General features: G+C 38.1%; 1 protein-coding gene across 1 annotated transcript in view; it reads right to left on the bottom strand.

Moving 5' to 3' along the window:
* Nucleotides 1-341: 341 nt before the first annotated feature.
* Nucleotides 342-12,876, bottom strand: part of LOC127976927 (delta and Notch-like epidermal growth factor-related receptor) — a 31,801-nt gene continuing 19,266 nt past the window's right edge. Inside the window, exons 7-13 of the mRNA XM_052581512.1 lie at nucleotides 11,900-12,013; nucleotides 9,411-9,641; nucleotides 7,370-7,492; nucleotides 7,182-7,295; nucleotides 6,105-6,236; nucleotides 5,214-5,460; nucleotides 342-2,965 (exon numbers count right to left, since the gene is read on the bottom strand). Coding sequence (XP_052437472.1) covers nucleotides 2,854-2,965; nucleotides 5,214-5,460; nucleotides 6,105-6,236; nucleotides 7,182-7,295; nucleotides 7,370-7,492; nucleotides 9,411-9,641; nucleotides 11,900-12,013 — 1,073 coding nt within the window. The 3' untranslated portion in view covers nucleotides 342-2,853. The remainder of the gene's footprint in view (nucleotides 2,966-5,213; nucleotides 5,461-6,104; nucleotides 6,237-7,181; nucleotides 7,296-7,369; nucleotides 7,493-9,410; nucleotides 9,642-11,899; nucleotides 12,014-12,876) is intronic.

Below are 12,876 nucleotides of genomic sequence, written 5' to 3'. Positions count from 1 at the left end.
AATCTGAGTGTTAGCCATGGTTTGTTTTGGTTGGTTTTGTCCTCACGGTAATGTCACAGCTTCCAAACGCTCTCAACGCAAAAGCCTACTGGCGCTCGTGATTCTTTAGCTCCGCCCACACGTCACGCCTCCAGCCGGTCGTGTTTTTCTGGGAAAAATCGGTACAAACTATCTTTCTCTTATGAATATAATAAAACTAAAGACTTTTTGGAGTTATGAAGGAAGCAGTACTACTCTATAGGTACTCAAGATTAACAGGATATTGAGTGAAAATGAGCATTTCACCCCCCTTTAAGGTTCGTCTCGTTTATCACATTAAACATCCAAGCATTAAAAGAGGCTTTAGGCTTTCACTTTAACTTTTATTAATACATCGTTCCACATATATAACCAAATGGGTGTTATCTTTATCTAACAAAAACAGTGCAGGGGTTAGAAGTTTCCCTTTAGTACTGATCCTAGACACAACCTGTTCATTCACCTGAAGATGAAGATAAAATCTTAAAACTTGCCTTCATGCTGTTCATTTCCGATCTTCTGTCAAACACCATAACAGGATATTTAGAGAATCTCCAAGGGCTGATATAGTTTGGTCAAGCTCCAAAATGGACAAAACACAGTAAAAATGCCAAAAGTCTCCCAAATAGCTTCCAAATCCCATTCACCCTTTTGTTCAATTGGAAACATTCAAATAGTGAGATCAGCTTTAAGAAACCTGAGCCAGTTTTATTTGATATCATTCAAACCAAACATGGCACGATGTTTCTCAAGGAGGAATGTTTTCATACTTACAAACACGATTTGAAAGCTATGACAGAGATTTTTGGCGAGCATTTCAGTCTGCTCTTCGTACAGTTTTATCATACAACTTCAATGTGTCTTATGAAAATTAACTGTTTTGATGCTTTTTCCATTACTTTCATTGAATGGAAAAAAAAGCAGCTTGGACATTCTGCAAATTAAGTCAATTTAGGCAAATCATTTCCTTAATTCAGGCTTTAAAAAGCATCCAAATCAGCTACAGAGGGCAACTTCTACCGGTCTATATACTAAGCAAAAAGATAACCATAGGAGTACAATGAGTATAAGTAGGAGCAGATAAGAGAGAAAGGGAGATGGGTAATGGAAAGAATGAAAACATCCTATGAGTACCACTCCAGCCAGATGCAAATGAAGTGAAAGAGAGGGAGAAAGAGCTGGAAGCCGTTGCAGGAACACCAGAAGCACATGGCAGAAATACACCAGTCTTAACCAGAATCCAGGACCTGTCAGAGACACTTCACTTGTTCCAATACTCTGACTCACTAATGTCTCAGTAGATACTAATGGGGAAGGTAATCTTATTCTTGGAGGCTATTTTTAACTCCATTTCAATGCCAGTAAACATTCTGTGCAGATTAAAAGTTTCAAAGTTTCCTACTTGTGCACATTATTTTCCCTACAACTTCAATTACCCAGGCAGCATTTTCAGCTCTTGAATTATCCATGGCTCTCACACATTAATGTGTTTACACTTAAAATCAATTAAGTTTAACAATCTGGAAAGATGTAAGGCCATCTAAATGCCACAAACTTTTTTGTTTTTTTGTTTTTATAAATTAAGAAAATGTCAAAACCCATTTGGCACACTTTTATTTTTCCTTTACTCAGATTTCACTTTGCTCATAAACTGCTGGTTTTGCACATATCCGTTTATATTTGGACAATGAAACCAAAATGTAAACTCAGTTTGATTGTATTGCCAAATAGTTTTTGAGCAAATTCTGGATAGTTATTGCCATTTTACAGTATGTCTAAACTGACTCACTAGTTTTCGTGAGGATTTTTCTGAAGATTTTTTGTTTTTCTCTCCTCAACTCTCTGATAATTTGTGGTCACATTTGCAAAATTTCAATACGATTTTGCAGGCAAATATTTTATTTTTTTCCCCCATTTTCAATAGTTAAGGGAATGAATGACACACAGCTCACACAGAAGTCACCTTCAAAAGCTATGAATCTGCATGTGAAACTCCCAGTCGCATAGATTCCTCTAGAAATCACTGGATTTAGCCTGCAAAATTTAGCCAGGCAGCGGTAAATGTGATCAAAACTTAAGGAGCTTTGCAGGTGTACTGGAACAGAGAAGTCTTCCAGAAAACACTATGAAATATAGATCAAGAGGCCTAGTTTAATACTGAGGAAAACAACACCACCAAATATTACTTTTAAAAGCACTTTGTTGTGCTGCCTTCACATGGACAGTGGTATCTTAAGACTTTGCTAACACCAAGTTTATGACACAAAAGAGACCACAATAAACAAGAAAGAAAGAAACCGCAAACAACAGTGTACAGAAGGTTACAGAGTAATGCCAAACCACTGACCATATCCATGCACCAGTAAGGCAACCTACATTAATTCCTCTGTATAAATTAACAGTTTAACTGTACTATGAGTTTTATTACTCCTAATTCTAAAGCTTTTGCTTGGATTGCTGCTTTCATATTTGTAATCAGAGTCTAGAGGGTGGAAGGGTTTGGTTAAACACCCCCTCTCATACACATTTTGCAATGTAGCTTGTTATTCATCTACTTACATTCCACAAAATATTTGCGTCTGCAAACAAAGCACATTTGTTTGGGACTATTCCATTAACTAATTCTGTGCAGCACTACTAGTGCCTGATATGAATTAAAAGCTTCATGGTTTATAATGATAAAATATATCAATTTCAAAAGTTTTTTGTAAGGTTTGATTAATTTTTTTAAATTTGTTCTCTGGAAAGAAATACTGCACGGATTGGCTCGTTTTAAAGGCTGGAACAGTGGCTGTGTGTATGTGGTACAGTATGTGTGTGTGTAGATGTATTGCCTCACAAATCTTTAGTTTTAATGAGTGCAACTAAAGGCTTGTCGTCAGGGCTGTAATCTTCATAACTGATGGGAGTCGCATCATACATCGCTGGTCTAGATTTCTTCCCAAACCTGTAACACACACAAAGGAATAGGAGATTTTTTTGTTGAATAGATGTTTTAACTCATGAGCCTTATAGCCTGCAATGACCTGGTTTGACCAGCATGGCGCTGTTGTGCAAGATTTTAATTCAGCCCTCTTGGCTGCAATCCAATAACAGAAGTAGACGCTTATGAGAAGTGCAATGAAACCAAACCAGTTTTACGAATCCACCAATATACTCACGGCAGAGTTCTCTTCACTTCGCTTGAAGGTTAAAAGAAGTTTGATATAAGCAAGTATTGGTTTACTGTTAGCGAATAACCCAGCGCTGCTGAGAGCTCGGTTTAGATGAATATGCAAATATGTGCTGCACATTTTCCTCCAGGAATGAAATAAACACACAACAAAATGAAAGTGGTGAGAAAACCGTTGTTAAGAAAGCATCTGATCATATTGATGTGGATAAGTTTGCATCACTCGGCTATGAGGTCACATTGGGGTGAAGTCGAGGAAATGTAGCCACAGCCTAGTGTGATGCCACATTCCAGCAACTCGTAACCGGTGTTTTTCCAACCTTAAATCCATGAAAGTGCACTGGAACAGCAGTCAAACCCGTGACTTCCCACCCTTGAACTAGTACTGGATCGATGTACTCCGAGTTCTGATGTCACACAGCACGCGAAACAACGATAGCAGTCCCTACGAATAATACTGCCTACGGATGCAGTGTTTATTGCAAGTGGTACACGTTGAAAAAACGATTTTAGGTCAATGTAACGTTGCAATAAAATAATTAATCTAGATTACTTATTAAATAGAATGTAATGAAATAGTGATTTCAAGCTCAAAAATGTGCCTGGAAAGCAGCATCAGAACTATAACGTCTGACTGGGATGAGGAAGAGGTGGTAAGAGCCAACATGTATGTCAAAGCCTATGCATGGTCTGAAGAGAATGAGTGGAGAGTTGGTGAAGTGTCCTGGTGAGTTGCTATCATTTAGCATCGCAGCAATGAGCACTGAAGCTAGTCTACGAGCAGCAGTGCACAATAACGTCAGGTATTTTTTACTGTCATTGAATAGCACAGAGTGAAAAATCTAAGTTTTCTTTATATCTAGTGGCAGTGATTATGACGTTAGTTCAGATAAGTACCGGTAACCTTTGTCATAGTGTCGTAGAACTGGTAAACTTTGTCTTTGTCATCTAGAAATAGAAGGCATCATGCTAGCTATATGGACGTTTCTAAGGGTTTATCTCTTCCTCCAGTGAAAATGTTGTTGCAAACGTAGCCGCGTGTCTGTCGTTGTGTTTGGCAGGTGTTGGTTGGTCGATATCTGTCTGTTAGTCTGTCTGTCTATCTACATATCTAGTCTATCTATCTATAAATATCTATATATTTATCTATTTATCATTAATCTGCGCTATCTGAATACCCAAGGTGACGTAATGCAATGCATTGTGGGGGAAAGGAGACCGCTGTAAGATAGTACCTACTTTTTTGTATTATATTACGTTTTGTGATCCAAATCCAATGGATAACAGTTTAAATGTTTATTACCAACAAGCAAATTGCACAAATTCGTTAAAGAATTAACCCTGCAAAACAGCTTTTAATGATTAATCTGTGAAAGAATCGCTTAGTCGATTAATCGTTACAATAATCTTTAGATGAATTGATTTTACAAAAGAATAATTTATTGCGTCCCTACAAAATTCTGTCATTAATTACACCCCCTCATGTCGTTCCAAACCCATAAGACCATCGCTCATCTTTGGAACACAAATTAAGATATTTTTTATGAAATCTGAGAGCTTTCTGACCCTTAATATACAGCAAGGGTCCTACCACGGACAAGGCACAGAAGCATAGTACGGACATCCATAAAATAGTCAATGTGACATCAGTGGTTCAAGCTTAATTTTATGAAGCAATGAGAATACTTTTTGTGTGCAAAGAAAAAAAAAGACAACTTTATTCAACAATTTGAATTTCTTCTCTTCCCTGTCAGTCTTCAGCGCACGTCCTTGCTACCTTTCTGGGCCTTGAACATGTCAGTTGCGATTCTGTCAATGTAGGGTCAGAAAGCTCTTGGATTTCGACAAAAATATCTTTATTTGTGTTCCGAAGATAAACGAAGGCCTTATGGGTTTGGAAGTAATTAATAACACAATATACATTTTTGGGTGAACTATCCCTTTAAGTTGTAATAGAAAGAAAAGACTGAACATTATTTAAAAATATCTTCTTTTGTGTTTTACAGTTGAAACTATATATTACCTTGCATGGCGAATCGAGGCGATGGCGTTGCTGAATTCACTGTCGATACTGCGGCAGTTGTAAAACTCCTGGTAGCTGTGACGGGAGGAGCCCTGGTACTCGATACGGCTGATGCGACAGATGCCAACGATGAGGATGATGAGCATCAAGACGAAAGCCACGCACAGAGCACCAATGATTATGTACAGAGAGTGACGTGGCATGTTGGTCAGCGAGTCGACAGGCTGAGCCATCTTCCACTGCAGATCTGAGAGAAAAGAAAGTGTAAAAGAGTGTCTTCTTGAGAAAAACTTGCGCTGTACTATGTGGTTGATAATGATTTCTGTTATAAAGTTGCTAGGGTGTTCTGGATGGGGCATTGCTAGGGGATTCTGGGTGTCTGAGTGCAGTTCCTTTCATTTACAACAGCAGTCTAGCTGATGAAATGCTTTGAAAACAGCCACAGACCAAGTGTCATCTAGCAAGGTCATACACACACACATAAACACAGTGGGATAATCCTGAGAATCTCTGAATGGCCAGTTATTTCAGAGAGTTACATGGCCAAGCCTCCTCGCACGTCACAGTCATCCCACAATGATGTGACCCGCCAGAATGTGAGGAGGTTCACAGAAAGCTAATGGTGCAGTCACAGCTGCCATAAAAGGCAGCAGCACGTCACTCCTCAGAGGATCCACTGTGCATTCACAATGCTGTCCTTGAGGTCTAAGTCATCAAGGAAAAATGACTGAACTGCCACAAGCAAAACAGGAATACCGCATCCCTTTAAGGCGCTGCCCCCAAGGATTATTTTAAACCATATCTGTGTTATAAATTAAAGAATTATAAATAATTAATGATTATGCAATAACTGTGTAGTGTTTGTAGGTAGGAAGTCTGGCGTAAACTCACGGATCTCACAGCTTCCGCCGACCCAGCCAGGAGGGCAGTGACAGGTGTAGCCGTTTGATTGGTCGATGCAGGTGCCGCCATGGTGACATGGGTTGCTCTCACACTCATTGATGTCAACCTCACAGTTCTCACCTACAAAGAGACAAAAAGGCAGAATACAGACCTACGATCAACGTTACGCTCAAAATATACAATGGCTGTGTTTGGAATGCATACTAGTCTGCTGTGCAGTACACATGTAAAACAATACAAGAACAATTTATCTTGAAAAAAAATGTTTTCTGTTTAATCCAGCTTGTGCAAAATTTTTTATAATGGCTGACTGATCAAATGGTAGAAATCGATAGTCAAGTTGAATGCAATGCATTGTGTGCCATATTGCACACTTACATTAGCAAACATATTAGGTTAGCAATTTTCCAACTGGGGTCCATGAAAAGGTTTCACAGAAAACAGAGTCAAATAAATATATAAAAAGGAAATTAAATAATATAAAAAGAAATATTACACAAAAAAAGTGGATTATAAATGTTTTATTAAAATAAATTTAACAGTATGGTACTACAGACAAAAACAAAAAACTTTACACAAAAGAAAAGTTGATTACAATCAAAAATAAATAAAAATATATTGTAAATTATTAAATTAATACTACGTCCTACTTACAGTACTAGTAAAAAGTATCTTAATGCTCATTTGCTTAATATTCACCTAATTATTAGAAACTAAATATTTATCAAACAATGTTTTACACTATCTATCTATCTATCTATCTATCTATCTATCTATCTATCTATCTATCTATCTATCTATCTATCTATCTATCTATCTATCTATCTATCTATCTATCTATCTATCTATCTATCTATATTAGGACTTCATATGCGAAAATATATAGCTGCCTTTCAAAATCCTTGTCCCTTGCACAAATAAGATAATTTTTAGAAGTCTGTGAGTTCTAACAGGTTCAAAATCCCTATATTAGAAGTAGTAGAATGGTAGTGTGGTAATATGTTATTTCGAACCCAGCCAAAGACACACATATATCATAGAAATATAACAAACACTAATATTTACCCATATATCCTGGAGGACACACACAGGATGCGTTTCTCCCTCCGCTCTCACAGCGTCCTCCATTCTGGCACCTGAGCTTCAGACAGGGGTCCTTAAATATCTCACAGTGCTTACCTGAAATAACCCACAGCACATTAATCACATGCCATTTCTACTGACATTTTTATCTCCAAGTGCATTAAACGCACCTGTGAACTGTGGGGCGCAGATGCACTCATAGGCATTGATCAGGTCTCTGCATGTGGCATAATTCTGACAGGGAGCAGACAAGCATTCATTATACTCCTCCTCACAGTACAGACCATGATAACCTAAGAGAGTAGATAGAAAACACTAAATTATTGTCTGTAGCAATCAACAGCATGTCATAGATGTAGTCGATAGAGCTTAAGTTGTATTTCTCCTTAAGTTTTCATAGAGAGCCACTAGAGAGCAGTGTTCAGTTTAGTTGGGGTTTACAGGATGAGGACAGCAGGAGCAAACTGATGGCACAGATGACTGTGAGAAAAAATGTTTTCTGTGTTGTGTATATATTGATCCATAGATATCGTCATTAAATGGCTTAATTTCTTTATTCTGTTTCGAAGTTTAAAAATAGGAGTAAGGGATCTGTTTAAATCGCTAACCCCGAGTAAGAGCGATAGCAATAGTGATGCTAAAGGTCAAAGTAAAAACACTGAATGCAGAGCATTTCAAAGTATACCACATTTGATATTGTGCGCAAACACAATTCTTTGCAAAAAATATGGTTACTTCACAAACTAACTGACTTCGCCAACTACTGGCCTGGCATAAATAATACAGCAATTTAAGTTGTTTCACAGATCCATGTGAACAGTGATCAGTTTGATAAAGTAATTTGTATACATTTATTAAAGCAATAAAATATCAAATATCTGGATAGGCTAACAAAAACATAAAAAAGCAACGACACATCATCGCATTTTTGTGCGCCAATCTACCTGACGCTGAATGCCTTGTTTTTGCATTCGAAAGTGCATTTTATTTTTAAGCCTGAGGAATAATCAAAATTTACATTTTTATTTGACACCCCTACAACCATCTTGTGAACAAACTAATTAGTGCAAAATGAGTGTGCATGTGCAAGCTGAGCGTACAGAGTATGTGCGGTTAGAAAAATCAGGCTGTGATCTTGCAGTATTATGATGATGCTGAAATTTACACAAACACCATTTCATTGAAAGTGATACAGTATACAGCCAAGTATTTTGATGCTCTGCAATTAAACCGATCCAAAGTGCACAAACACAGCAGTGAACACACACTCGGAGCAAGGGGCAACCATTTATGCTGCGGAGCCCAGGGAGCAGTTGGGGATTCAGTGCCTTGCTCAAGGGCACCTCAGTTGTGTTATATTAACGGGCCGACACTTGAACCCACAACCTGAGGATTAGGAGTCAACTCTCTAACCACTAGCCCATGACTTCACCATTGTGTGCAGGAACACAACCACTTGACATATGTGCACTGGAAAGTCTAATCCTCATCCAGTGCTATTTCTTTACAGAAGTTATGAGCAATAAAATACATTTGTTCTTGTTTAAATTAGAGTTATGGGTATTTCTTAAAACTTTCACACAACTGCTTATCAAGACATGCTGGGAAACAAAAGTTTGGACAAGTGATGTGAACAAACTAATTAGTGGAAAAACCTCAAGCTAGTTGAAAAAAATATATAGAATGTGCATGGTTTGGGCTGTGCTTATACAGTACATGCATTCTATGTTGATAATTAAATTTAAGCCATGCACACATCACACACTGTACGTATACCTTAGTGTATGTGTAAAAAACAGAGTAAACCTTAGCCTTTTGGGTTTTACATCACTCACTAGTATCCCAGGCAGAGAATGCTGCCATTAAATCATTTAGCTGAGGATCATTTTGTGTTTACAGAGTGTGCAAATCTCAGCAATCCCACCGGAATGGACATTTGTTGTCAGAAGTGTCTTCTTCATAGCGCCATCCCATTGAGCATTACTTGCAATCCCACCGGAGAACGTTAGGTCCCATTGGACACCTCTTATCAGAGCGGGGTGATATCAGTGGATAGACTAATCTGACTGCACAGCTGGTGCAGTCACACTTCACAGACAATGATGTCTGAGCACGCAATATGCAGGAGGCAGTTGCCATGGCAACCAGACATAGTTGGAGGGAATGTAACGGACAGACACAGCTATGAGCGGAGGCCAATGAGATCCTCACCTGGTACACACAGACACCTGTAACTAGTGCCGATGCTGCGGCAGATGCCGTGAGCGCATGGGTTGAGGGCACAGAAGTCCACTAGCTGGGCGCAGGTAGGTCCAGTGAAACCTGCAGGACAGGTGCAGCTGAAGCCCAAACCAGCACCATGTGGGGAGCAGCTGGCATTATTGTGGCAGGGCCCAGAAGCACAGGGATCAATCTTCTGCTCGCACATGGCACCCTGATAACCTAACACAGAGAAAGAGACTATGATGTGCAGTATTGCATAAAGGAACCAGTTTGAGTCTGATGCAGTTCATTTTATCTGATCATTTCATAGGGCCTTGGAAATGTAATTTGGTTGTATATTAAGATGTGGGTGTGGCAACTCAGAGACAAACGTGAGCTTGTAGGGTTGTGTTTAAATCAATAATTAGTAAAAGATTTTGGTCACAATGCAAGAACTATTGGTTTTATACACAGATGAGCGACAAAATAAAGGAAAAAGCTGTAGGAAGTGTCTTAGTAAGGTTGAGCTACCACTATTACCAGATCAGCTTCAATGCACCTTGGCATTCTGTAAGTCTCTGGAAACTCTATTGGTTGGAATGAGAACCACTGTAATGTATTTCAATAATGATGATAGATAAACTTCGAAACGTGTTCGACTGGATTAAAGATCCATAAAGTCAGTAAAACCCAGAATTCTGTAAATAAGTGTGTGCAGGCACGCATGTATAGTGTATGTTTGCTGTTGGGCATTTGTAGTCTCCTCTTAGTAACATGCACGCACCAGCAGATTACAAGCTTGGTGGCTATGATCCCCCTAATAAATGTCAATCACACACAGAGAAATAGAGCTCAGTGCACTGATCCACCCACAGTTTTCCTTACGGAAGCGCTTTCATGCATTATCTTAATGAAACTTTCAGAGCCAACATGAATGTGCTTCACTGCCAGTATTAGAGGAATAGTTCACCCAAAATTGAAAATGCATTATTTATTTATCCTCATGTCATTCTATGTAATTCCAAACCCTTTTATTCTTCATTCATTTTTCTTTTCTTTTTTTCTTTTTTTGAAACGCAAAAGGTGAAACACGGACAGATCATTGTGATTATGAATGTGAAGCTCCAGCAAAAAAAAAAAAAAAGAAAGAAAAAAAAGCACCTTGATAGTCAAACGTACATGACAGCTCAAATCAATGTACATTTTTATAAAAAATTATCAAAAAACATTGTTTTAATGTGTCTCATGACCAAACCTCACTGCCATCAAACATCACATAACTGGTACCATATTTCATTTGAGAGCTTCATTGAAGGGAACGGTTTGCAGTGAATTATTAAAATTTTAGTCTGCCTCTTACACAAAGCCATTGTATGGAGACTTGGAACATAGTGAAGGACTAATTTTACAGTGCATTTATGGTGATTCATAAATGTGAATATTACCAACTGTAATTGTATGATAAACTGCTTTGAAAAAATCATCCTATTGTGTTCCAATGACAATCACATTCATACATTTAGCAGATGTTCTTATCAAAAGGGACTTACAATAGAGGAGAATAACCAGTTTTGCAGCATTCACAGTATACAATGCTGTGTTTATTAGAAAACTAGAGGTTGGTAGAGCAGAGGAGAAATGCAGAGAAGAATTCAGTGGGTTGTAGAGAGGTTAAATGCTGGTGGGAAAAGGATATCTTCCGCTGCTTCTTGAAAGTTGATGGTTTCAGCAGTTTGGGTGAAGGATAGTAGCTCATTTCAATAGATAATGGAAGAAAGGGTGACAGCTCTGGAAAACTGTCTTCACCGTTTCGAATGGTACTAAAGGTTTGATTCCAACCGAATGTCTTTCATTGCTGTTTGCCGTCGTTTCTATTACCATCCAGAGTTTGAATGGATGGTTTAGCCCTGAGATGCTGAAATAGCTATTAACTGCCTCACATATTTAAAGCTGTACCCTGAGCTGTACCACACTAATTAGAAATGTGCTAATGGTGTCTCTTTCCTTATTGTTTCAACGTTCCTTTTGTTTCAAACAGTGGCTTACTGTGCCTCTTCACACTGCAAGATCGATATTTCAGCCTACGAGTGCATTTCTGCCACCGAAGTTCAAGGGACTCCTATCAAATTTCCTTTCTAGTCTGTTTCTAGTGCTTCTTTGGGAAGCAGAAGTGGTTGTGTCCCTGTTCTATCTGCTGACTGAGAGCGTGCCCTGGTTAGAGAAAGAGCCAGCTCTGAAGCTGCGGTCCCCTTGAGAGAGAGAGGGCGGCGCTGGGTTGTGTTTCACAAGTAATTGGAAGAAAGGAAGACAGTTTAAAATAAGCAACTCTCTGACACACTTAGAGAGACCAAGAGGAGATGGAACAGAAATAGAGCTTGAATCAGGACGATTCAAGATTAACGCACACATACACTTGCAAAAATACACACTTAGACAAGCACACAACAGATTTGATCGTGTCAGACATGATTTCATAAGAGCAGGCTATTAATAAGTACCTTCAGCACAATAGCAGTGAGGTCCTTCTAGGCTGCTGGAGCAAGTGGCTCCATTCCCGCAGGGTCCAGAAACACAGTGATCTACCAATGACTGACATCGGTCTCCCTCAAAACCTAAAACACACACACAGAGTGTAGTATTATTTACATTTTCCATAACATATACAAAATTAAAAACACATTACATTTGAATGCATCATACATAGAGACTGACCAATAATCGGTTTTAGTGACCGATAATAACTTTTCCTTTATCGGTCTTGTAATATCAGATAACATGTAATTTGAAAGGGACACTGTATTCTGTTACACCAAATACACAAAATAATGATCTTTTAAAAAGCATCATATGACCCCTTTAAAATGTTTTCCTTTTTGTGGGCATGTTGTTGATTTTTGTGTTTTACTATTCTTGAATGACTGACAAAGATCTCCTTCAAAGCACACAGACAGACTGCATTATCTCAGTTCTAAAAAAAAATTATATTGTAATGCATCATACAAAGTAGACAATGACCAATAATCGGTTTAAGTGACCGATGGGTTTCCTTAATTCAATATCGTTTTTGTAATATCGGATCCACCGACAATGAATGATAATGTATAATTACTGTATACACAACAAGTGAACTGATTGTGCTTGCATGATATATAAAGTAAAACATAAAATAAATATACATTTTGCATATCAGTTTTCATACATATACAAACAATCAGCATTGTTATCGGTTATCATAAGATCTATATCGGTTAATCTATATTACAGAAGCTGTCCTTTTTTTTTTACTTTCCTTTGAGTTCCACTCTATTTATATTGAACTAAAAACCCTCACAAAAACCTTTATGCATTTTTTACATTTTCATTATGACATCATGCCATTTTCCTCATGGGGATATTGGTGATTTCAGGTTTTCCTATCATTGTGGAAACAGTTATTCCTTGTAATGTTGAAAAAAAAAAAAAAAACTCACTCTCA

Source organism: Carassius gibelio, chromosome B18, assembly GCF_023724105.1.
Source record: "Carassius gibelio isolate Cgi1373 ecotype wild population from Czech Republic chromosome B18, carGib1.2-hapl.c, whole genome shotgun sequence".
NCBI lineage: Eukaryota > Metazoa > Chordata > Actinopteri > Cypriniformes > Cyprinidae > Carassius > Carassius gibelio.
Note: the sequence above shows the minus strand (reverse complement) of the source record. Positions and strands in the feature narration are given on the sequence as shown.